Source organism: Diadema antillarum, unplaced genomic scaffold (assembly GCF_040938485.1).
Source record: "Diadema antillarum isolate AM-2024a unplaced genomic scaffold, OU_Dant_1.0 scf00000221, whole genome shotgun sequence".
In the NCBI taxonomy this organism is placed as follows: domain Eukaryota; kingdom Metazoa; phylum Echinodermata; class Echinoidea; order Diadematoida; family Diadematidae; genus Diadema; species Diadema antillarum.
Window position 1 is genome coordinate 287,611 of NW_027271110.1, and position 23,886 is coordinate 311,496.

The window sequence follows — 23,886 nt, forward strand, 5'->3', positions numbered from 1 at the left end:
GTGCCCAGGAGTTGATATTGTGATACTCTGTGTCTTCGCATACAAAATATTGTTCATGCATTCTTTCTTGTACATTTTACCTGTTTCGATAAAAACCTCTTTTCCACATCATGCCACACATCTTGCCTTGATTCTATTGCGTTGCGTATACCTCAATTTATGAAAGACCCCATCACGACTTAATGCACTCTCTGTACTGCCACATCCCATTCGTGTATAAAGGCGACATACCTGTCTAAAGGCAAAAACTTGGCAGGGCATATTGCTCTGTCATCGAATCCACCATCCAATAACGAGACATTATCCTCCGGTGTCTCTGCTGTGATAAAGATAGCAAATCAGGGTCTGGACAGGGAAAGAACGTTAATGCTTTATGCCCTTGGATGATTCATTTCGGAAGGATGAGACTTCAAGCAGGCGTCACTTTAGTCATCATCGTTATCACCGCGGCGCTGGGCCTTCTCACGCCGAACAGCGCCGCTGCCTCGACAACACTCGAGCGATGGCGGAACTGCACACTTTACAATGACATCTGGCCCGACGCAGCCCGCTGGTCCAATGACGCGGGCGATGGAGGCGGAGAAAGTGCAGGAAAAATTCCGCTGTACATCGCCGGATTTCTCCCGTTTTCTGCCACGTACTATGACAAGCTGGTGTGTACGGTCCTCCTTGCCGTCGAACACGTAAACGCTGAACCGAATCTTCTGGAGGACTACGAGTTACGAATCATTTGGAACTGGACTCAGGTACCAGGACCTTTATTATCGACTATGGCTATTGACTTCAACGTATTGTCATAGAGAGTAATTTTCCTGCAAATAAGTTGCATTCAAAAGAGGTTGTAACTAAATACTAGGTGTTTCAAAAAACATTTCCCACTTTTGATTCTTAATAATTCATAAACTATATATCAGATAACACTGTCATTGATATGAGTAATAGCTGAATAGTGTACAATTTGGTTGAAGGTGGTTTAAATATGAAAACATAAATCAGTTTCATGAAATCCATGATTAATTTCACAGTTAGGTTCCAGATTTTGCTCTATTTTCAACCCTCTGTACAAAATATCACTTTGCACAGGGGTCAATGGATGTGTATGGGAGTGTGTGGTTAACACCCTGACAATGATCCTAAACAATGGTTAGGGTTTGAATGCTTCATTATTTATTCATGAGAAATTCCACTATCACAACTAGTCTTTATTCAGCCTCTGGCAGTATCTGTGTAAAGTCAAACGCCTGCCGATACTGTCGTTGGGTCTCGACAGTGCTCTCCCGTCTACTTCTGAAAAACGAAATTACAATGAATACCTTCTGTTCTATCGTAAACATGGTGATAGGAAGCAAAGAAAATTAATAGATTAGAGTATACACTTGTGTAAATGGAGCCTTGAATAAATCTACTGTGAAACATATCGCCCCAATGATAAATGCTGCAGAACTCTTTACCAAAAATGATTTCTTGTTATCAAAAAGCGAAAAATTTGTCATACTATTTAATTAGTAGACAGTTGTATTAAAATGAGGAACTTTAGATCATTTATGCTTATTTATATCCCAAATTTAGTGATATGTGAAGCAAAAATTGAAGATGATTGCCAGCTGGAATGGAATGTGGTGTTTGCAAGCACATGGAAACGTGTGCTTCCTTTTTCCATGTGCATGCAGTTTACCCTTTACCGTGCATGAATCCAGACTAGCAGTGCCCAGGGCAATCCACATAAATTATTGATTAAGCATTCATGTGCCTGGGAGCACGAGACTGACGCCTAGTCAACAGGTTTCAGGCATGTCCATTGTTAAGGGCCATTGTCAGCACACACTCACATACACATCATTAGTTCCTGTGCAAGGTTCAATTTTTGTACTGAGGGTTAAAATTTGACCAAAATCTGAAACCTTACTTCAAAATCAATCTTAGATTTAATGAAACTGATTTATGCTTTCACATTCAAATCACCTTCAACCAAATTGTACATTATTCAGCTATTATTTATGTCAATGACAGTTTTATCGGATGAATAGTTATTGAGCTATTAATGATCAAAAGTGGGAAATGTTTTTTGAAACACCTAGTACAAATGACAGACAACTAATATCCTCAGAATATCATTTATTTGAACACAAACTCTCGAAGACCCTTGAATAAAAATCTCCTTGTTCTCTGACATGGATTAGGGGAGGGATCATTATACCAAACTTGATTGATTCTAGAAATTATGCTAATAATATGCTGACGCCTTATAAAGCGATAACAATGACATTCTCGTGACAAGTCCATTCCCCTTTCAAGTCTTCTGAAAACATCACATTACATGATTATCCGTTCACCATTATATTTTTCTTTTTGGTAAAAAAAATCTAGTACTTATGGATAAAAAATCCATTCGAGATAGCTTTATCAGTGTATTCATATCTTCTTTTGATTACGGTATCTGAGACTGTTTGAACCGGTCATCAGCCCGCCAGTCCTTTGAATAAGAAGCTACAGTTTATCAGTACCAACGCCTCCACTTTACCTACAGGAAAAAATGATATTGTGCATTTCATACTCTATTGGGTATCCTGTTTAGGCTCGACCAGGCCCTGCTCTCCGATACCTTTATGACGTAATCTATAATTCTCCCCAAGTGGTGATGGCTTGGGGACCGACCTACTCCAGCGTGGGGGAGGTGATCAACCGGGTGGCGGCTCAGTACCATCTCGTACAGGTGAGCGCGGTGTTCGTTTTTTTTCTTACTATTATAGCTACTTCTTTGTCTACTGTCGTTACCATACTTCCAATTGTAATTATAATTCTCATTGTTATCATTATGTGGGGGAGACGGTGAAAATTACATCACAAGCCTGAATTCTAGCATAATGAACATAACGAAAATTGTCCGGGTCAAAATGGTGGCGAGTATCTACATCGGTTTGTTGACGTGAAAAAAAAAAACAACAACCAAAAAGCAAGAGACCTGGAAGGTCCACGATTCCATCTCCATCAAACATCAATGTTAACTTTCGTCACCATCATCACCGGCAACAAATTGCTTTCTCCTCACTTTGTAAACAGCACCTAGCATCATGAACATGAAGATTTGAAAGTGATAGAGCACGTACGCAGCATCAAAGTTGACGGTTAATCAATGCATCTGTCGACAGGTTGGAATAGCTCAATTCCAAGCAGACGACAGATTGCTTGAATATTACCCCTACACGGTGCAGATCTACCCAGCCAACTCGGTCTTCAACCCAGCCAGGGTGGCCCTCCTGAAGGCCATGGATTGGAAGAGGGCTGCCATCGTCTACCAAGACGTCAACCTTTTTAGAGACGTATGTTTGAACAGACTTGATTTCTCTTTCCCCTTTATCGAATTGTTTTATTAGTGAGTCATGACGTACAGTGATTCACTTTATAAGTGGTCTCTCCTCGCAAAAAAAAGACAACTAACTAGAGATATCGTAATTCACCATGGAGCAAAGATTCAGAATAATGTGAGTGAGAAAGTGAGTGAATGAGAGAAAGGGGTCACGGGGTGGATTGAGGAATAAAACATAATACATGGTGGGGATCGTCTGCCGAGACGTCAACCTCTTTCGAGAAGTCATGTTCCAGTTGACCAATGTTAAATTTGAAATTTGTTTAAAAAGGAGACCTCCAGATGATTTTCAGACTTTTCAGACTATAAACTGGTTATACCATGTATACAGAGAGTTTCAGAATTTGTAGTGATTGAGATGAGAACTAACCCCAACCAGAATGTTTTCAAAATTCATAACAGATCACAATGAACGAGGATGATGACATAACAGCTTCACATAAGAATACATGACTGGGACTGGGACTGGTACTCAAGGAAGCAGAACAAAAGTAGAAAGCATTCATGAATTCTACACATGTGAACTTGTTAAGGAAGTGGTATTGTAATGAAAGGACTTTGCTATATTAGTGGAATATGTAAGCCTCCTTTGTCATCATCCTTGTTCAGTATTGCCATTTTGTTTTTGTTTTTGCTTTCAATTTGTTGAATTGATTTGAATTTGTTGTATTGGTTGAATTTGTTGTATTGGTTGGATTTGTCGTACTGGTTTATCTGCTCAAGGATCACGATAAATTCACAAATCTTTACATTGCACCATGGCTTTATGTACTACATGAACATAATGATATAAATCGTCCGAAATGTCCCTTTAATGATATCAAAATCAAACGTCGTGTTCCAAGATTTGTTCAAACAAGTTTTCCTTTTTTCTATTCGATCACCTATCAAGGGCCTTCATTCACTCAAACATCACTCAACACGCTATACAGCGGTTGTTCCATTAGAAGCCATTGTGTGTCTATCAAACGCTCGAATCTTAGTATACGCTAATACGTATATCACGGATATGCCTGCACCATGGCTGAAGTAACTGTATAGACGGCCAATCACCTCTCGCTCTTATGTTCCAGAGGTGAAACCGTTCCGACTTCGGACACTCACTCACAATTGTGCGAAATATTGAGTGGAAAACCCTCGATAGGCTAAACCTGACTTGATAGACATGTTTTTGAGGAACGTTATTAAAGTTTGATTTCAGATATACATCGGTTACTCATTCAAATTGAACTGCGTTGATATCAAAAGCACGACTTCAAGCGATTTCCACAAAGTATATGAAAATGATAAATATGATATGAAACCCTCCTACTCGAAACTTAAATTCTGAAGCGAGATATTTTTCGATGAATTGTCAGCTACTGGGAACCTCGTTCAAAGAGAAAACTAAAAATGCCACAGTCTGTTACGAGTTTCCCTTGTATATCAAATGCCACATTCTAATACAATGTAGACAATTATGTGCATGTGTGTGTGTGTGTGTGTGTGTACATTTATGTGTGTTTGTTTTAGAGTGTGTGTGTGATATATGTGTGTTTTCGCTGTGTTCTTGTCTTACTTGTGCTGAAATAAAATATGATGATTGGTTGTCAATTATGCTAAATGACAGCTCAGCCTTGTCACTCTTTTCGCATTGCGGCGTAATGAAGACGGTGTAAGCACTCGCTCCTGCGGGCAATTACGTTAATCATTTACTACTTAATGCGCAGCTATGCCGCCAAAATAGATCAAAACTACATTGAGGGCAGCGGAGAGTGTTACCTAATGTATACGATGAGACCTACACTTTCGTCATATAGTCATTTTCACCTGTCAATTATTGCTTTCCTTCCGAGGGTCACAGACACCCCACCCACTTTCGGAGACAAGCCCTTTTCTAAGGGCAGCGTGCATAAACCATGGACTTATATTCAAACTGCCTTCGAAAATACATGATTGCCACTTTGCCAGAACCAAGGATGATCGGAGAGGACATGGTGATCAGGTTCGGAGTAGGGGGTACCATTCACCTTTGTCTCCCAAAGCCCCTCCTCCACGAAAAACTTTACACGGCCGTTAATACAAGTCTCGATATATACTAATACTTGGCTGCTTCAACTTTCTGAATTCTATTCCAGGAGATGATAGAGTTAGCTACGATGATGAAAGAGGAAGTAATGCACACCATTGCCATAGAAACCATGAATGATGACCCGCGCACCAATATCGAGAGTCTAAAGGTAAAGTCCAGACAAACCTGTAACTATGGCAACGCAGATATATCAGCATTTTTCCCCTGGTCACAAATTACTTTCTAATTGACAATTAAGGAAATGGCTTAATGATTGTGTCAACAGGAAATAAAAAAAATATATATAATCTAATAGACCTAATGATTACGTTGGAACTGCTCATGACAACATATTACACACGAATGATGAAAAATATGACTTTCTCCAAGAGTTATGGCTGTATATGATATTTTGGCTCAATCTACATTTTTTTTTCATCTTAGTCTCTATAGTCTGTCGGATTATTGTGCTCTTTGACAGGTGCATTAGTGTGCTGTGCCTTCTATGTCATTTGAAATATTTATGTGATTTGCTCTCTTTGTGCCAATGAAGTTCATTTCAGGAAGAATATTAGATGAACGCTGAGATGTATTACATTCCATGCATTTAAATTTTATGTGGTGATGAAGGACAGTACTTCACTCCGGCATGATCAATATTTGCGACGGGGAACTTCTGCATGCGTTTTCCGCGCTGCATTACTCTGAACCTTGGAAAGATAATTTGAGCTTTTTTCCTTTCAGACAAGGTAGCACATACAGATGAAAAAAAAAAACTCTGAATGCATTTGTGATTTCGCGTTCTACTTACATTTAATTCTGACTGACAAAGAACAAGGAAGAAAGATCTGGCTTCCTTTTGAACTTACTGTCATCTCCGCGAAAAATGTACATTAAAAGAGTTTTATTGCAAAATAAACTAAGCGCTATTTTTAAACATTTCAAGTAAGTCCATCATCAGATAGAGCAAAATTAAACCTTTCCAGTAATACCTCATTTGTGACATAACAAGGAATATTTTAGAAGTTGGGATTAAAGTTAAAGATATTCTGTATTTTCTTAATCATTTTCTTTGTTTTCTAGAGGGCTTTAGTCACAAATATCTCATTTTAACAAGAAAGGAGTTAGCTCATTATTGCGATAAAACTCTTCATAATAGCCCCTATGCAATTGAATTGAGGCATTCACTGCAGCTAACTCAAGAAGATGCTTGAAATCGAAAACTGACAGACTTCATTATGAATGCCGTTAACTCTTTCCGAGTTGCCACTTTAAAGTGCCACTCGCACATAGCACAAAGACAGTATTGAAAAAAAATTTTGTGGTGAAAGACTTAATCGGGACACGGAGTGTCATCGAGATAGCACCCAGACCTATAACCGTTCAACGGAGATGATAGCCAGGCTGTAAATTGCACGCGACAAACAAGACAATGAAAACGTATACATGGTATATGATGCAGAATAATTTCTACGTCCTTGACGTCAGCGGTTTGGAAAAGAAATTTCAGAAAAGGAGAATTATAGCAGCACAGACAGACAGATGGACAGTTGGACAGACAAACAGAATTACATGATCGTCTCTTTTTTTTTCCTGTGTACATATATCTATACTTCAACACAAGTGGTATGTTTTAATCTAATTGTGAATGCCAATGAATATCGACTAGAGTATCATTCAAAATATGATGGCATGAAATAAATTTGATGCATGCTGGCAAACTAAATGTATGAACGGCTCTAAAAGAGACAAAATCCTGAAGCAAACTCTGTGCTCAGTGACGCACCACCCTTTACGTCTCATTTTGATGAGATGAGTTTCCCACTAAATTGTTGGCTAAAATCTGTTTTACCTCTAGAAAGTTTTTTTGTCTTTAACTTTTTAAATCAATAAAATCAGTCGGACCGACGTCCTTGAGAAGCTTTGCAAATTGAAACTACACTGCATTCCAATCAATATTCGTTAAATGCACAATAAATCGATGTCCATTACATGCTTATAAGAAGCTATTACCTCTTTGTGGCGTTGATAATGGACTTATGGTGGGTTAAACAAGAATTAAACATCTACCGCAAGATTTGAAGGGTTTGTTTGCAAAAACCGATAAGTCCATTTTTGAAGATTTTGAAGTACGATCTCTGTCACAAAGTACAAAATAATATCTTTAAAATGATATATTGGTCACTACATATAAAGGTATATTTTTGAGGTTATGGTCAAAAGAAACAAAACATTTCTTATTATTCTCTTTATTTTTCTTGACCTTTAATCGCAAATATCTCCATTTGGCAAATATGGACTTATCGGTTTTTGCAAACAAACTCTTCATTTTTACCCGAAAAAAAATGAAACCCCTCCCCCCACCACATTTCACTTAAAGGGGATGGCTAGTAACTGATCAGTGGGAATCCGTGGGAATACTGGGGGAAGATTGTTCCAATTCTTGTGAGATTCATTTAAGAGTACATTATATATCTATTGTTGTGTGAAAAATAATTATTTGCTTCAGAATGGTCTCACAGTCAAGTAATGTGCAGTTTAATGGTTCCAGGCTAGCATGCCTGTATTAAACTGCAAATTACTTGAATATTAGACCGTTCGGAAGCAAATAATTATCACACAACAATAGATATATAATGTACTCTTAAATGAATCCCACAAGAATTGGAACAATCATCCCCAGCATTCCCACTGATTCCCACTGATCAGTTACTAGCCATCCCATTTAATTTCTGTCTGTGTCAAAATGAAAAAAAAAAGAACTCGTGAAAATTATTTTAATCGTAGCAGCTATCGCGGTGTTTCTTTAATCTATTTGAATATACCTTTTAAAAGTATTATTCAGTCCGATATTGTTTACACACTAATTCATTCATACCTTCTTGTACGTATACAACTTGCATTATACGCGTAATTGCGTGATTGCGTAATTATTGTTTAAGACCACTCAGCTTACCTTGATTTTTATCCTTTTTATCCCTATCAACTGAATCAGCTAGCTTTTTGACCAAAAAAAAAAAAGAAGGAAAAATCAGACATACTGGAAAATGCCATTACAGATCAAATGTTTTGAGAAGAGAGAAAAAAGACATGAGACTCATAAGATATAAAAGATATTCAGCCAGAGCAGAGGCACAAATAATAGAAAGGTTTTCCTGTTTTTTCCATTTTTTTTTCAAATCAATAATTTCTTCAATAATGCCCATTTCTTAATAAAAAACGCCCGCTGACAATTTTGTTAGATAAAAGTCCGGCGGCCTTATCTAACCAAGCTTTCTCCTAAAGAAATGCTGCAGAAATCGATTTTTAGGAAAAAGAAATAAGAAGTGAATAGACTGGTGCTTTTTTTTTCTTCACGAATCTCTCCATAAGTCTTAGAATTGCTCCTAGTTGCTTACGATGTTGAGGTTCCATTGACACTAGAAACTGAAATCTCAAGTTAAAATGTAAAGGATATTTGTCTTTGTTGTCGTTGTGCTTTCAATCTTTGAGTCCCGTCGGAATTATGTTTATGTACAAAGTCCATAGAATAACAAGCTTGTGGTACTGTGAGAGGGCTTATTTTGTAAAGATGGCACGCGACGTAGAACGTTGCGTTTGTAATGCACTCTGCATACATAGAGAGACAATCATTCGCATTGAAAGTAACTTTAAAAAATACTCGTTAGATTCTGGTCTTCCGAAAACATCATGAGGAATAAACTGCGAAGATGGTCATAATCTTTCAAACAATCTTATAATGTTTCTCTTAATTCAAGTTTAAAGAATTCAGTCACCAGCCTCCGTTATCAAGACCTTTAAGAAGTTTCGCCTGTCTGAAACTGTTATTTTAAAAAGGACATTTCATGTTATCTGCCTTAAATAATCTAAGTTCATCTCTGTAGAAACTTCCATAGCGTTCATGTCAAACTTGTGTGCAGTCATAAGTCCATATTAAAGTGCACCAACTGACAGATATGGAACGTTGATCTAGAACTGCAATGATTTTGATGTTTTCAGTTTACACATGACAGTGTTCGAATATCGCTATTTTATAGGGAGGTAGATGTGATACTGTTTCTACCCCAAAGTCTAAAATATAGTAAATGCTGCGACACAGTCACTTATGCTCAATTGGAAGTTCCGTGTACACCCCACAGTCTGCAATGATAGACCTATCCATACAGCTGTACAGGGTGCGGGACTTCAAACAAATGTTCTAAAATAGTATTTTGAAGCAAATGTCCGTCCTCCTGAAAATGAGATTCAAATAGTTGTATTTCCCAAAGAAAATAATGATGCTAAAAATGATGATATAAGATGTTCTTTCGATGATGCTATTTATGTGACTCCTTGAAAAAAGAAATGAACCTTCAAAATCCGTTCAGCTCACAAACTTACTCAGATGTGAAGATTACAGATATATGTGTTATCTATTGCAGAAGATATGCCGTTAGACTTCAATAAAAGGATTCGGTATCTCTATTGGTATATACAGTACTTCTGATAAATCAGATTTAAAAAAAAAAACAATCACATGAAATGACAAGTGTTACTCTCCCTTTTCAATTTGTTTTTACTTATATACAGCGTCACGATGCGCGGATCATATTTCTCAGCGTGTACACCGACACCGCCACACGAGTCTTTTGCGAGGTATATAACAATGATAATATGGTTTATCACAAGTCGATATCGATTAAAGTTTGATTGATGTATTTATAGAAATGGAGAGAGAAAGATAGATAGACAGATATATAGGTAGATAGATAGATAGATAGATAGACAGATAGATAGATAGATAGATAGAGACTGATATACAAGACCATCTATTTCTCTCTTATCTTTCTCTTTTCTTTGTATAAACGATTAAATTATATATCATAGGCAACTGTATAAATTAAATGAATCTTGTTCGGCAAGAAAGGAGTATATACATTATGTGAATGTAAACGAATACCAATATGTAGATCTCATGAAAGAGAGAAGGGGGAGGATAGACGAGAGGTTCCCTCGTTACTAACACGTTGCCAACCTGGTTGGTGGATTGTTACAATTCCCGAGGATTTGATGTATGGAAGAACGAATGAAACATCCTTAATTTTGTTCTTGTCATGGATCATCAAATCATTTATTTATCCATAGTCATATAATTGATTATTGTCGCAATTAATGGAGACAAATGCCCTATTCTCTTAACTATCTTAATGGCTTTATACCTCGAGGAAGGCGTGTGAGTGCTTTTACTCCTAAAATTTCCTCAATACACGTACACTTCTTGAAAGTATATCGAATCCAACCTGAACTCAGGGTTTGCTATAATTTGAATACCCCACCTCAACAAATGTCCATACGTTAATCAATTAATAGATCAAATTATTAATTCATTCTTCATTCACTCAGTCACTCACTTGATAGAGTACCTATTTATTTCATTGGCTTTTCATTTCTTGGATAAAACAAGCCATGTCTTGTTTTGTTTGAATATCACTTGATTCCAGTTAAATGATTCGGGACTTGGCAATCGATGGAAAAGGGGCATAAGGGGACGAAATTATCTATCGCTTCAAATGTCAGCTGGGATCAGTCATTGTCTAATAAACCAGTATTATCAGTATTGTATATCAGGATATCATCATAGGATAAGATGAATCTGAGTTTAATTGGTTACGTGGATTCTGATTAAGAGTGTATTGGTCTCATGCAGCAAACTTCTTGAAAGATACGAATTCAAATTCATTTCTACTAAAACACTAATCAATTCAGTGCTTATTCACATCGATGTAGGGCAATTTGTCAATCATTAATTTGCAATGAGATACGAATTGTCAATAATTACATATTTTATGCGATGAGGAATGCTTTTGATTTTATAGATTATGCTGCATTCTATATATGGTATTATCAAGTCAAGTCAATTTGTTTTATTTCATCTCCAACAAATTGAGGATACAGTGAAATGTTTGAGTATGTTTTCTCCAATCACCATTGTTTTCTCCAATCAACAGGTTTACAGGCAGGGCTTGTATGGTAAGAAGTATGTCTGGGTGTTGATGGGTTGGTACCACGCCAACTGGTGGGTGATAGAGACCAATAAAATTCTGGCCAGAGGTGAAGATTTCTGCTTGGTGGAGGAGGTGGGCGAAGCCATCGACGGATATCTGAGCATGCGCGGCTTTGAGGTTCAGGAAGATCTATCAACGATAAACTTCAACGGAATAGTAGGTCCTGCCAATAAAGTCTGTCTGATTATCGTATTACAGTAAATAGGTCAAGTATAATATGGGTTGTGATTGGTTAGATTGCATCACGTGATCATGTAAACATTTCGATATATGGCCATATAGGTCTAGTAGGGCCTAGACCTATGGAAAATTCTTGTAGGTCGAGGAGTCTATTTATTATAAAAGTTAGCGCATGTTCTATTGATGCACAAGTACTGGACTATAGAACTTCAAAAAACTAAATTATTCAGTTGTATTTGACCTTGGCATGCATCCTTGGTGACCCAAAACGGGACTCGGGATAATTTACTACTTGTCGTTCTATAATCCACTTTAATACATGACTTGCATGAACTAATTGTATGAGGGTATATCGCTAAACATCCACTATAGTCAAATTGTAGTTCAGACTACATAGAGATAAGTGTAGCTTTCAAAAAAATTAAAATAGAAATCGTTTTGAGGATATATGGAACAAACGTGATACTCAGTATCTAACATCTATACTTTGATGGAACGCGTCGTAAATTCGGGCCTTGTGTGTGACTTTACAATCCAGGATTTGTTTGTTAGACGAAATATTGATGTAGATTATTATTATGTAAACTGAGCATTACCAATAATTTGGTATTGGTATCATCCTAAGCTTTGATCTTGTACTTTAGTATTTTAGTGTATACTTGATTCATTTCTTGATATCATGGACAAATGACTTTTTAAACTTTATTTGTTCGCGTCTTTAATTTTCAAACTCAAAGTACCCGGACGAGGATCGCCTGGAGTTTTTCGAGTTTCTTCAGGGGCAGCTTGTCACCACTGGTGCATGTGACTCCTATGGGTACGATCAGGTATGAAAATATATCAGTCTTGATTATGATATCAACTTTAATTTACAAGTTATAAATCGTGAAGGTTTTTATCGAATCCATCCCTTAAATAAATCGCTGGATAATAATATCATTAAAATCAATACAATTTTCTCAATACCTTCCTCTTCTGACGTCATCGTCTGCTGTAGCATTCTTGTCTAACGAAGTCGATTCAATAACTTTAAATTTTCTTTTGGGGGACAGATTTCCCAATATTTCCTCAAACTTTTTTTTTCATGTGTCCTTCTCATATAGTATTACTCTATTCGCTAAATCCATACATAGGCCTACATCTGGGGTAAAATTCCCCTTTAACTTTTCCTGTCCTGGTGCCACTTACAATCAACTTTGATGGCGCACATAATTTATTGACCGCTGACTTCTTATATCTGTCTGTTCTACATTGCTTGTCGTCCGTATTAAAGATACAAAGTTCAGACACTAATTTTGTTGTGTGCATTGGTTTTCTGGCCTAGATCATCTGAACGTACCATCCATATTGTCTTTTATTAGATCATGACCATAGCCCTCGCCCTGAACGCTTCTAGTCACGTGATCTCATCTCAGTATCCAGGCCTGTCATTGGCTGACTTCACTTACGACAACAAGGTCCTTGCAGACATCATGATGGAGGAGACCAAGAAAACACGATTTGTCGGTCTGACGGTGAGCCTAACTGAGTGACACGGCCATGATTGTTGATATGATAACACAAATTCATTTCATATCCGACAAAAGTATAGAGTACAATATGACAATAAACGGTTATTGCATATACACAAAATAGATGTAGATGTTCAATTACATAATAGAAAATTAGCGATGTTCATAATAATTCTTATTTCAAATAGTATTATTTCAACAGTCTGACAGTAGGTGCCTACTTTTGTATTGCAGACATTTTCATTTATTTCATTGCTCTATATTGTAGACATCTTTGTCAAACACTTTATCATTTCTGCCATCGCTATCAAACTTTGTGAGAAGGGTCATTAGATTATAGGTTTATTGGCTTCCGTACTCAAACACTTGTCCTCATGTTTGTCGCGTCATCTATTAGTCCTTGTTGATATGATCGCAACTTTTTATTGGTGTTTCTCGTCTAGGGACCAGGAGCTTTCGATGAGTACGGGAGCAGAGAGAGTGACGCAGTAATCCAGCAAATACAAGGCAAAATAAATTGTGACTGTTGTGATATTGGTGGTGGTGGAGGATGTTTGTTTGTTTGTTCGTTTGTTTGTTTGTTTGTTGGATATTTGAATGAACTTGAGGAGCAATAGAAGAGTATAGTCTCTTAGGATCCAGAACGAAACTATCTATAAAGTATTGGCGCGAGTTTCATCCTAAAGGTGCCGAAAAGGTAACTAAACGGATCGTCAATATATTTGCAATTGCAACAAAGATAAAAAAAAGTACAGTTACAAGTTACAATCATTTACCAATTTGACTAAACTACCGTAAAGGATGGCCTCAAAATGAAATTTGGTAGTTATTGAAGTATTCATTATGATGAGAATGATATACAGTGCATTACAAAGTCAACAAAAAGTCCCGCGCCCTTATTTTTAGATGAGGACTCAAAATAGGTGAAATTGGTCAACCAAGTCAACTCCAGTGTTTTATATTTTCTGAAAGAGCATTTCGTCTTTTACATAATTGTAACGCTTCGGATCAAGAAACAAATGGGAAATTGTGCTTCTTAAGTTTTTCTAGAACACCCTTTGTATAAAAGTCTGAGAGGCCCCTTTTTATTTCCTAAAAACTATATACACTCCTAACTTATAACTCTGATAACTTTTGAAGGGATGCTGCTACTGCATTCAAAGTTAGTATCAATCATAAATAGAATGTGTTGAATAAATATAGAAAATTTCACTTCAATTTGGTAATCCTTTCATTGTGGCTGCTATGGAGATTTACATCCGGTTTTTGATTCATTCTTTGCACAGAGCACAGCCTGGTATGATCGATGATTCAGTATTTAAATACACCCAAAACTTTAAAACTCCTTTCCTTTTCCAGAATTCGTTATTTCCGGTTTGTTCGTTTCTTTAGATAGCTTATAGTAAAGTCCATTTGTATTGAAGTATACATCATTTCAGAGCTCAAGGTCTGTTCTGTAATGATCTGCCTTTAACTGAAAATCAATGTCAGGCGACTTGCTGGTGGTTTTGTGACGCAGAATCACATATGAACAAAACATCTATGATCTTGACGTATTTCAAGTTAGTTTCATATACATGAAATTGAGGTTTCACTTCTCTTTTTATCTCATCATTCTCCGAACACAGACGGCGTGGTTCGGCAAATCTTTGTCTATGATCGCAAGACTGATGGTATTCGATGGAAACAAGACTTTAAGTGGGAAGGTATGACTATTTCAGTGACAACATCGACTGAATTCGTCCTACTAACATTACATCGAAAGATATATGAAGAAATTAACTACAAAATGGGTTAAGCGCCATTTTTTGAACATTTTTGATTAAGTCCATCATCAATTGGAGCAAAACGAAATATTTCCAAGGACACCTTATTGTTGCAAAACAAGTACTATTCTTCAAACAATAATGAAAGATATCCTATATATCTTATTATTTCTAAGGTCACTTAATACGTTTAGTCGAAATACCTTAAATTGGCAACAATGTACATAACTCCTTTTGCGATCAAACTCTTCATCATGAACGTCAAATTAGATAGATATAAGGATATGTCACTCCGAAATGCACTGCGTTATTAATCGTCACCTTACATGCCTGAAATGGACTTAGGAAAGTATCCTTTAACTACGAACGAAAATTTATCCAGTGCATTTCTTTTCCCCTCTTTTTCCATTGGTATTGGGTAATATTTCAAACATTTTCGAAATGCATTAAGGGTGATTTGTTATCTATATTCTTCATTAATGTGTGAGCGACTTACTAATGATAAGCTGGTGGATTTTGTGCGGTTTATTGTTGTTAATTGCTATGCCAGGATACGCGGATAGAAACATTTCAGGTTTATTATGATGTGCATCCTGCAAGATATCTTGGAAAATCCGAAACAAAACAGAGCAAGACCAACAAAACGATAACACTTTGTTGCGTTAATCAACGCAGCTATCAGTTGTTGGTGGGGTGTTTTCAACATGGATCTTGCATGCATCTTTTTAATCTCGAGTGTGTGTTTGTCGTTCTTTACATTCAAGGTTCCTTCGTACCAGTGGATGGTCCAACAGAGATCAAAGTCGATGTTGCTATTGGCAACATCAATACAATCATCATTCTAACCGCCGCTTCACTGGGAATTCTACTCGCCATCGCCTTCTTGGCTATCAACGTCGGACACAGGAACAAGAAGTAAAATGTTTACTTCGTAAATTTAATTGTCAGAGTTGGTAGCTAATTTCTTAAAACCACTATGATATAGCTAAGAAAGATTATGCCCTTCTTTCGATATACTTTCTAATTGTGACATTAAAGAGATCATGCAATATTATTATTATGTGGTCAAAGAAACATCAAGCTAGAGAAATTAATTTGAAATCTTTTTGATCACACAAGTGCTAGTCCCACCTTTCCTAGTTTGTGTTACGAGTGCAAGACATACAGCAGGGTATTGTAACTCTTTGTTTCTCTGATATACTTCATGCAATTTGCCGTTCAGAGCAAAGTCAAATGAAATACTAATTAATTGCCAAAACTTTATCAAAGGCTGTGACCTAATTCAGAATATCAAATTAGGAAGCTTTCACTTGAAATACCTCGGTCCGCCTTTTATGCTTGAAAACACCTATCTATCTAATCAACGCATTTCGTGGATGAGCGCTTGGTAGACCTATTTATGATCTAGTAGGATGTCAAGATCACGACTTTTTGATCTGTTTTGAATCATTGTGCTTTTCTGGAAACGTTTGCGTGATTTGGCAGACCTTACTTCACATTTTGAGCAACCTTTGTGGCTTTATGAAAAATGAAAACAAAAACAAAGCAAAGACACTCTCAACAAGACCTCTCAACCCTGATTCGAAGCAGCCGTTGTGCTCAAAGGCAAGATACTCTATCCTTTTTTGCATGGTCCTTTGGAAGAGACTTGAAAGCTCACCCAAATATCGCTGGTTTGAGTAAAATGATTTTTACTCATTTATTCATGCCATACGCTTGAATGAATGAGAAAAAAAAATAAATGCATGATAACTTGCCAATCAGACTGCAGAGATTCTATAGCCCATTTAATAATACACTGTACCTTTCACGTTGGGTAACAAACGTCGATCCGTCTAATTGCCCCTTCTCCTAGAGCCCTGAAGATATCGAGTCCCATGTTGAACAACGTGATCGCCGCTGGTGGCGTGCTTCTCTACTCCTCCATATTTTTGACCATCGAAGCCCTCCAAGTCCCCAACGAAGGCGACCCAATCGTCCTCGCACTGCGATGCCAGGTAAGCAGTCAGAATCGGGGTTATCCCACGAGACCGACACCCATGAGTCATACGGCCCACGAGATCAACATAAAAGAAGCCCATGAGTCATACAGCCCAAGAGCTCGACACTAGGCAAATAAGGGCCACGCGTCCGACAGTAAGCAAATAAGGCCCCCGAGTCCGACACTATGCAAACAAGACCCACGAGTTGGACACTATAAAGCAAAGAAGGCCCACGAGACGGACATATTTTATGTCCGTAGATGTAATGTCGGTCTCGTGGGTCTTCTTTGCCCCTGTCAAAGTTCTTCTGAATAATGATATTTTTACCATCATGGCTGGCATGGAAGTTTCCAGCTGCATCAGACTGCTGCAGCTAGCAGTAAAAGGTAACATCCGGGCTCCTGCCACGTCCAGGTGCCTAGCGATCACGGTATCTTATTGGTCATTCGTTATTCCTTATTTACAATGAATTATTTCCTGATGTCCTAATAATCATTGTAAATTTGTTCATATCAAAAAGATTTTTAAGTGCTGTTTCTCTACATATAAGTTGAAATGTAACATTTGTAATGGCATCCTTTTCATTATTTTCAATTTGTTTTCGTCTTTCATGAACAGATTCTAAAATAATCCTTATTTGAAATATCAACGACTTTGTGCGCCCCCACCCGTCATCTGGTTGAATCAAATAGCAGACGAAAGCTTAGTTTGAACATTGAGTTGAGTTGGTAATTCGTCGATATCTCAACGTAAAATGAAATCGCACTAATATCAACATCATTCGTGACTTTTGCCGAAATTCAAACTAATGTTTTTGTTTCTCTCCTTTTCTTATCATCTGTCTTCTTCTCTATGTTATCTGTTTATCCCATTCATTCATTTAATTCATCCAATTTAAAAGGATGGTAGAGTTTTGGTTGAGACCTAATTTTAGGTTTCTAACATTTTTTGGTGAGATAATGAGAAACCTCTTATGAAATATGAAAGAGCATGTAATTTCATGAGGAATTCAACGTTTATTTGATGAAAATTGGTTTTGAAATGGCTGAGATATCCAAAACAGAGCGATTCTAATAAGTGTGGGACCCACAATTTATTACGATCGCTTTGTTTTACTTTGTTTTTAGATGTTTCAGTCATTCCAAACCCGATTTTCTTCAAATAAACTTTGAATTCCTCTTAAATTGGTATGCTCTGTACTATTTCATAAGTGTTTTCTTGGTATCTCGCAAAAAAGTTAAAAGCCCAATTCTCCTCTCCACCAATACTGTACCATCCCTTTAAGCCATACATCTATCTCTCCGTCACTCACCAATTTATTTAGCAATAAATCCATCCATCTCTCAGCCCGTCACGTCCGTCTATACCTATCTACCTATAGACCGATTCGGTTTCGTTGAGGGCAGCAGACTGTGGCACTGGGCGCAGCCATGAGCTCATTTTGAGGTGTCTTAGCCGACCCCCCCCCCCCCCCCCCTCCTCTCCCCCACCCCCGGGCAGCATGTTTCTCACGCACTTGTAACACAGGTTCGCGCACTAAGCAAGCGTTCGCGCACTCAGTACGAGACGCCTATTGGCTAAAACAGTCATGCATCAGTTTTTCATTCCGCGCGCGGAAGGGGGTGGGGGAGAGAAGGGGGGGGGGGGGTCGGCTAAGACACCGCGTTAATGGCGCTGCCCATGCCAAAAATACACACAGCGCGTCACAGAATCGGTCAATACATCTGTCTGTCTATCAGTTGATTTATCTACCCATTATTCATATCTATCTATCCAGAGTGTTCTCCTAGTCGCCAGTGTGGGACTCTCTTTATCGTTTGGGGCCCTTTTTATGAAGACCTATCGTATTCATCAAATCTACACCAGTGCCATGAAAGCAAGGAAAGTGCTGGTAAAGAGACTAAATATGACATTTCCCTTGAAACCCGGGGCCTGTTTCATAAAGATTGAGCGTAAGTTGCGATCAATCAAATTGTATTTCATAAACAACTTTGCGATTGATCGCAAGCCACGCGCGATCTATTGAAAGTTACGCTTGATTTTTTCATGAAATCAAGCGTATCTTTCTGAAACAGGACTTACGCTCAATATTGAACTGCGCTCGATTCACCAAGTTACGCTCAGTAAATTGAGCGTAAGATCAATCGCAACTCTTTATGAAACAGGCCTCAGATTTGCAAGGCAATATTGCGTTATTATCAAATACAGTAAAATGTTCTGTAGTCTAAATACTATTACTAAGAATGTTTGTTTGATTGTGTGTATATCATAGTATACGTATGTAATTATTTTTAATTCAAACAAAAAATATGAGTATACAAAATTCTTTCTATTTGTATCAAACTTTATCATATCGTCGCCTTCGCATTTCGCTTACCATCGTCGCATTTCCAGAAGGGTTTAACAGACTCTCGTCTACTGATGGCGATCTTCTGCTTCGTGGTCATCGACCTCATCTTCTTCGCCCTTTGGCTGAGTTACGACCCTATGACGATACGGACGGTGACATTCACACCAATCGTAAGCATATGATAATTTTCTTATGCGATTGTTATAACTTATGTATCGATTGAAAATTTTGTTCAATTTTTGATATTTTGCCACGGACGCTACTACGATTTCCAAAAATATAAAAGTTACAAAATAAATCAAATAACTGCGTTTATGATAGTGATGCTGATGATAATGTTGATGGTGATGATGATGTTGATGTTGGTGTTGATGTTGATGTTGGTGTTGGTGTTGATGTTGATGTTGATGTTGATGTTGGTGTTGGTGTTGATGTTGATGTTGGTGTTGATGTTGATGTTGATGTTGATGTTGATGTTGATGTTGATGTTGATGTTGATGTTGATGTTGATCTTGATGTTGATGTTGATGTTGGTGTTGATGTTGATGTTGATGTTGATGTTGGCGTTGGTGTTGATGTTGGTGTTGGTGTTGATGTTGGTGTTGTTATTGATGTTGATGTTGATGTTGATGTTGGTGTTGGTGTTGATGTTGATGTTGATGTTGATGTTGGTGCATGTTGGTGTTGGTGTTGGTGTTGGTGTTGATGTTGGTGTTGATGTTGATGTTGATGTTGATATTGATGTTGGTGTTGATGTTGATGTTGATATTGATGTTGATGTTGATAATGATGATAGTGTCATTAACGATTATGATAATAGTGGTGATGATGTTGACGCTGGCGTTGATGTTCATGTTCATGTTCATGTTGAGGTTGAGGTTGGTAGCGATGATGACCATGATGATGATGATTTTGATGTTCAAATCATAAGTGATTATAGGTATTTTTGTCATTGTTGCTATCACAATCGATATTTACCGCTGTAATGGTTAGAATGATGATATCATTACTTGTTGCGATAGTAGTTACAGTGCTTGTATCGTTGTTGTCATCACCACCGCCACCATCAATATCATTTTTGCTTCCACTGGAACATGTGTTCTAGCAAGAACATCTATCAATTTATTCTCAATAACTACATGTAGACAAGCATTAAGAAGATGCAGAAAAACGCAATGAATTAGCTCCATTATGCTTTTGCAAATGTTTCACAATGACTAGATTTAACGTTATCATCTAGTAGCATACTTTTATTACACGTGAATAATACTATGCACATCGTGATGGTAAAAAACAAGCAAACAACAACTTACGATCTTTGCAGAAATATTTTACTATTCTGAGTACCAAATTCCGTTTATTTCGCAGTTTGACGAGACGGAACCCGAAAAGGAGATCTTTAAGGTGCCAACTCTAAACACGTGTACGTCTGACCACATGATTCCATTTTTGGGAGCTCTTGGGGTGTACAAGGGTGGACTGCTTTTGTTTGGCGTATTTCTAGCCTGGTCCGTGAGGAACATCCGCATCATGGAACTCAATGACAGTACGTAATCAAACAACGAAATCTTCTAATCTGACCTTTTGATATCGCCTTGATTTAAAGTACGTGCGTTACAAGAGTTGAAGATGTATTCGTCTTTGGATAGTATAGTGTTTCAGATACGTCTAACTGACTTACTACTTATGAATATCTTTGCGCCCTTATTAGACGAAGCCCATGAATAGAAAAAAAAAAAAAACGAACATCTGTAATAGCTGGTGTGTATCTCTTTCTTTTCCAGGTAAATTTATTGCTTTGTCGGTGTACACTGTATGTTTGACGTGCGTGATCAGCGCCCCCTTCGCCTACGTATACTCCAGCCAAGGAGACATCAACTTTGTCTTCACGTTCGTTGGGGGCGCCATCTCTATAGCGACCACTGTCGTCCTTTGCCTAGTTTTCGTACCGAAGGTAAATAAGCACTGGAATCTCGGTCTCCTGCCTAGATGGGTTGGGTTTGGGGGAGAAACTTACTGGATTGTTGCACCTTTTTCTTCAATTAGCAGCATATCGTGGTAATAGTAACACAGTAGTGGTAACTAGTATGGTAAGGGTACCACGTATCGGCAGGGTACCTTGACATCGGCACCCTGCGTATCATGGCTGTCAGCGTATAGAACGAAACGAAACGCGTGGGATTAAGCGCCGTGTAAGCTATGAAAATAACAAAAACGAAGAGACGAAAAACAAATTCATAAACAAACTAACAAACTAAACTAAACACGGTTCAATTACACATCCCTTAGTAAATTACGAACGCGACGCACGACTGTGAAATTAACGTGCATTACCTATGGAGGGAGGGGGTGCCGATCTTTAGGTACCATTTTAAGCCGCGAGAAGAAAACGCATCGCACACACTAAGAGAGCGCTATTTGGCTACGGAGATTCAGAATCAACAAGACGGTCACGAGATTCGAAAATACAGTATTCACGGCATATTTGAGGCAAAACTTGGGCAAATTGGTTTTATACTTTTGGAATAAACCAGCTGCAGATCCTTACGGTGGAGATAGGTGCAGCAATAGAAGAAACAGAGGTTAACAACTCTGTATAATCTTTATAATGGTGGTTTCATATTGTCCCCAAATTGACACAGGACAGCAATACGAATATGGAATTTTTATTTTCGTGCGAAGTTGGCCCCATTAAACTTGGTCAAAATCAAATCAACAGCCGAATATCAAGTACGGTTCCTATAAAAGGTCAAACGATGGCACCCGAGCCACAAACGAATTCTACACTGTGTAGGCCTACACAAAAGATGTGAATCTATATTAAGAAGTTTACCAGCAGGAAACACGTAGACAACACAATGGCTACAAGAAGACGTAGCACACACGAGGCTGCTGCTGGAGCTTGAGAAACTCCATTGGCGACCATCACGATAGCATAGAATGCACTCATGAATGACTTGATGTAAATATGCAGAGAGGCAAATTTAAACATTTCCTTTATCTTGTGTCCATTTTTTGCACAATTTCGAGACAGTGTGAAGCCTCCAATCAAGATTTGAAGAGTTTGTTCGCAAAAACGGATAAGACCATATTTGCCAAATGAAGATATTTGCGATTTCAGTCAAGAAAAATAAAGAGAATAATGAGAAAAATTTTGCTTCTTTTGACCATAACTACAAAAATGTACCTTTATATGTAGTGACCAATATATCATTCAAAAGGTATTATTTTGTACCTTATGACAGAGACCGTACGTCAAAATCTTCAAAAACGGACTTATCGGTTTTTGCGAACAAACTCTTCATTTCCTACCCAGCTCGAGAAAGGGTATCCTTTTACTACAACGTTTTATTGACCATTTTAACATGCACTTTTCATTAAAAAAGACCAAACAAACAAACTCGTAAGCATTGGAAAAAGTTATTGTTTCAATTCTTTTCGCTGACCTCAGATTATAGCCCTTAGTAACCCGGATGACGTGGGTACACAGCGACGCGTTGGCATGGGAACTTCGACGGAAGACACTTTCAAGGATAAGGATGCCGTGTTAGAGCATCTTCATAGCAAGCTGCAACAGGTAAAGAGCTTTCATAGGCTGCAGTAGTTACACTTCCAAAGGCGGATCCAGAAATTCCGTAAAGAGGGGGCGCCTTTACAAAATCAAAGTGGGGGGGGGGGGCACGCGCCCCACCCCCATTTCTTCCTTTTTATCATTTTTTTTGTTTTGTTTTAGCGAAAACTAAAGAGGGGGCGCGAGCTTGATGCGCCCCCACTTGGATCCGCCACTGACTTCCCCCTCTGAATTAGCGCCCCCCCCCCCCCCCCACACGCACACAATCTGGTGCCGCGGAGCTATTTTTTTTAAAGGTGTTCGACGTTCCATTTGTTTATATATGAGTGTGTGTGTGTGCGTGTGTGTGTGACAATGACATTGGCAACAATAACTTGGGTCACATTTTACCACAAATGGCCAAACAGCATCTCGCATATTACATCATTGATATATTAAAGGTTTTATTTACCCAGGGTAGCCTCTTGAGTGTTATCACTGCTCTACCAGAGAGCCCTGCAATTATCATTACCCCAGCGTTGCCAGGTACCCATTTATACACCTGGGTCGAGAGGGACATTGTGGGTAAGAACATCTTTTCCAAGGACGTAAGCTCTGGGCGGGAATCGAACTCGGGTCCTCCGCGATTGGGAGTCGGGAGTCTTATCCACTATGCCACCGCGCCCCTACAGCTCCCTTCAAGAGAAAGAGAGAATCTTTCCCAGTAAGCATAATGATCGATTAGTCGAGTAAAATTTTGCGTTTCGTTATTTTCACTTATAAGAAACAAAGGCAAAAGGGGGGGGGGAATCTACATAGAACTTAGTGGACCTGTTGTATCTGATAGAGGTGTATCTACTACTCAAAATCACTGAATAATCGATGTGTATTTTACTTCGACGAAGAGCAATGTGTCAATCAGTCGTAATTTAGTACTTAACGCTAACGTGCTAACCATAACGATTAATGGCGGTGTTGCCTCGCTTCTCTTTATCCTCTTTTTCGTCCTAGAAACTACAAGAACGGAAGGAGCTGGAGGAGGAGTTGGCAAGACTCGATCGACTCTGTCTCCTTGGTGATTATTAA

General features: G+C 38.2%; 1 protein-coding gene across 1 annotated transcript; it reads left to right on the top strand.

Annotated features, from left to right (window-relative positions):
* Window positions 1–401: 401 nt before the first annotated feature.
* On the top strand, window positions 402–23,886 carry LOC139724560 (gamma-aminobutyric acid type B receptor subunit 1-like). Its single transcript, XM_071635693.1, has 18 exons — window positions 402–746; window positions 2,576–2,713; window positions 3,150–3,320; window positions 5,485–5,586; window positions 9,987–10,052; window positions 11,405–11,617; window positions 12,379–12,468; window positions 13,003–13,155; window positions 13,596–13,659; window positions 14,781–14,858; window positions 15,683–15,833; window positions 16,774–16,915; window positions 18,678–18,791; window positions 19,295–19,420; window positions 20,619–20,796; window positions 21,035–21,204; window positions 22,702–22,827; window positions 23,812–23,886. Exons 1-18 carry the CDS (start codon window positions 402–404, stop codon window positions 23,884–23,886), a joined length of 2,502 nt encoding a protein of 833 aa, XP_071491794.1.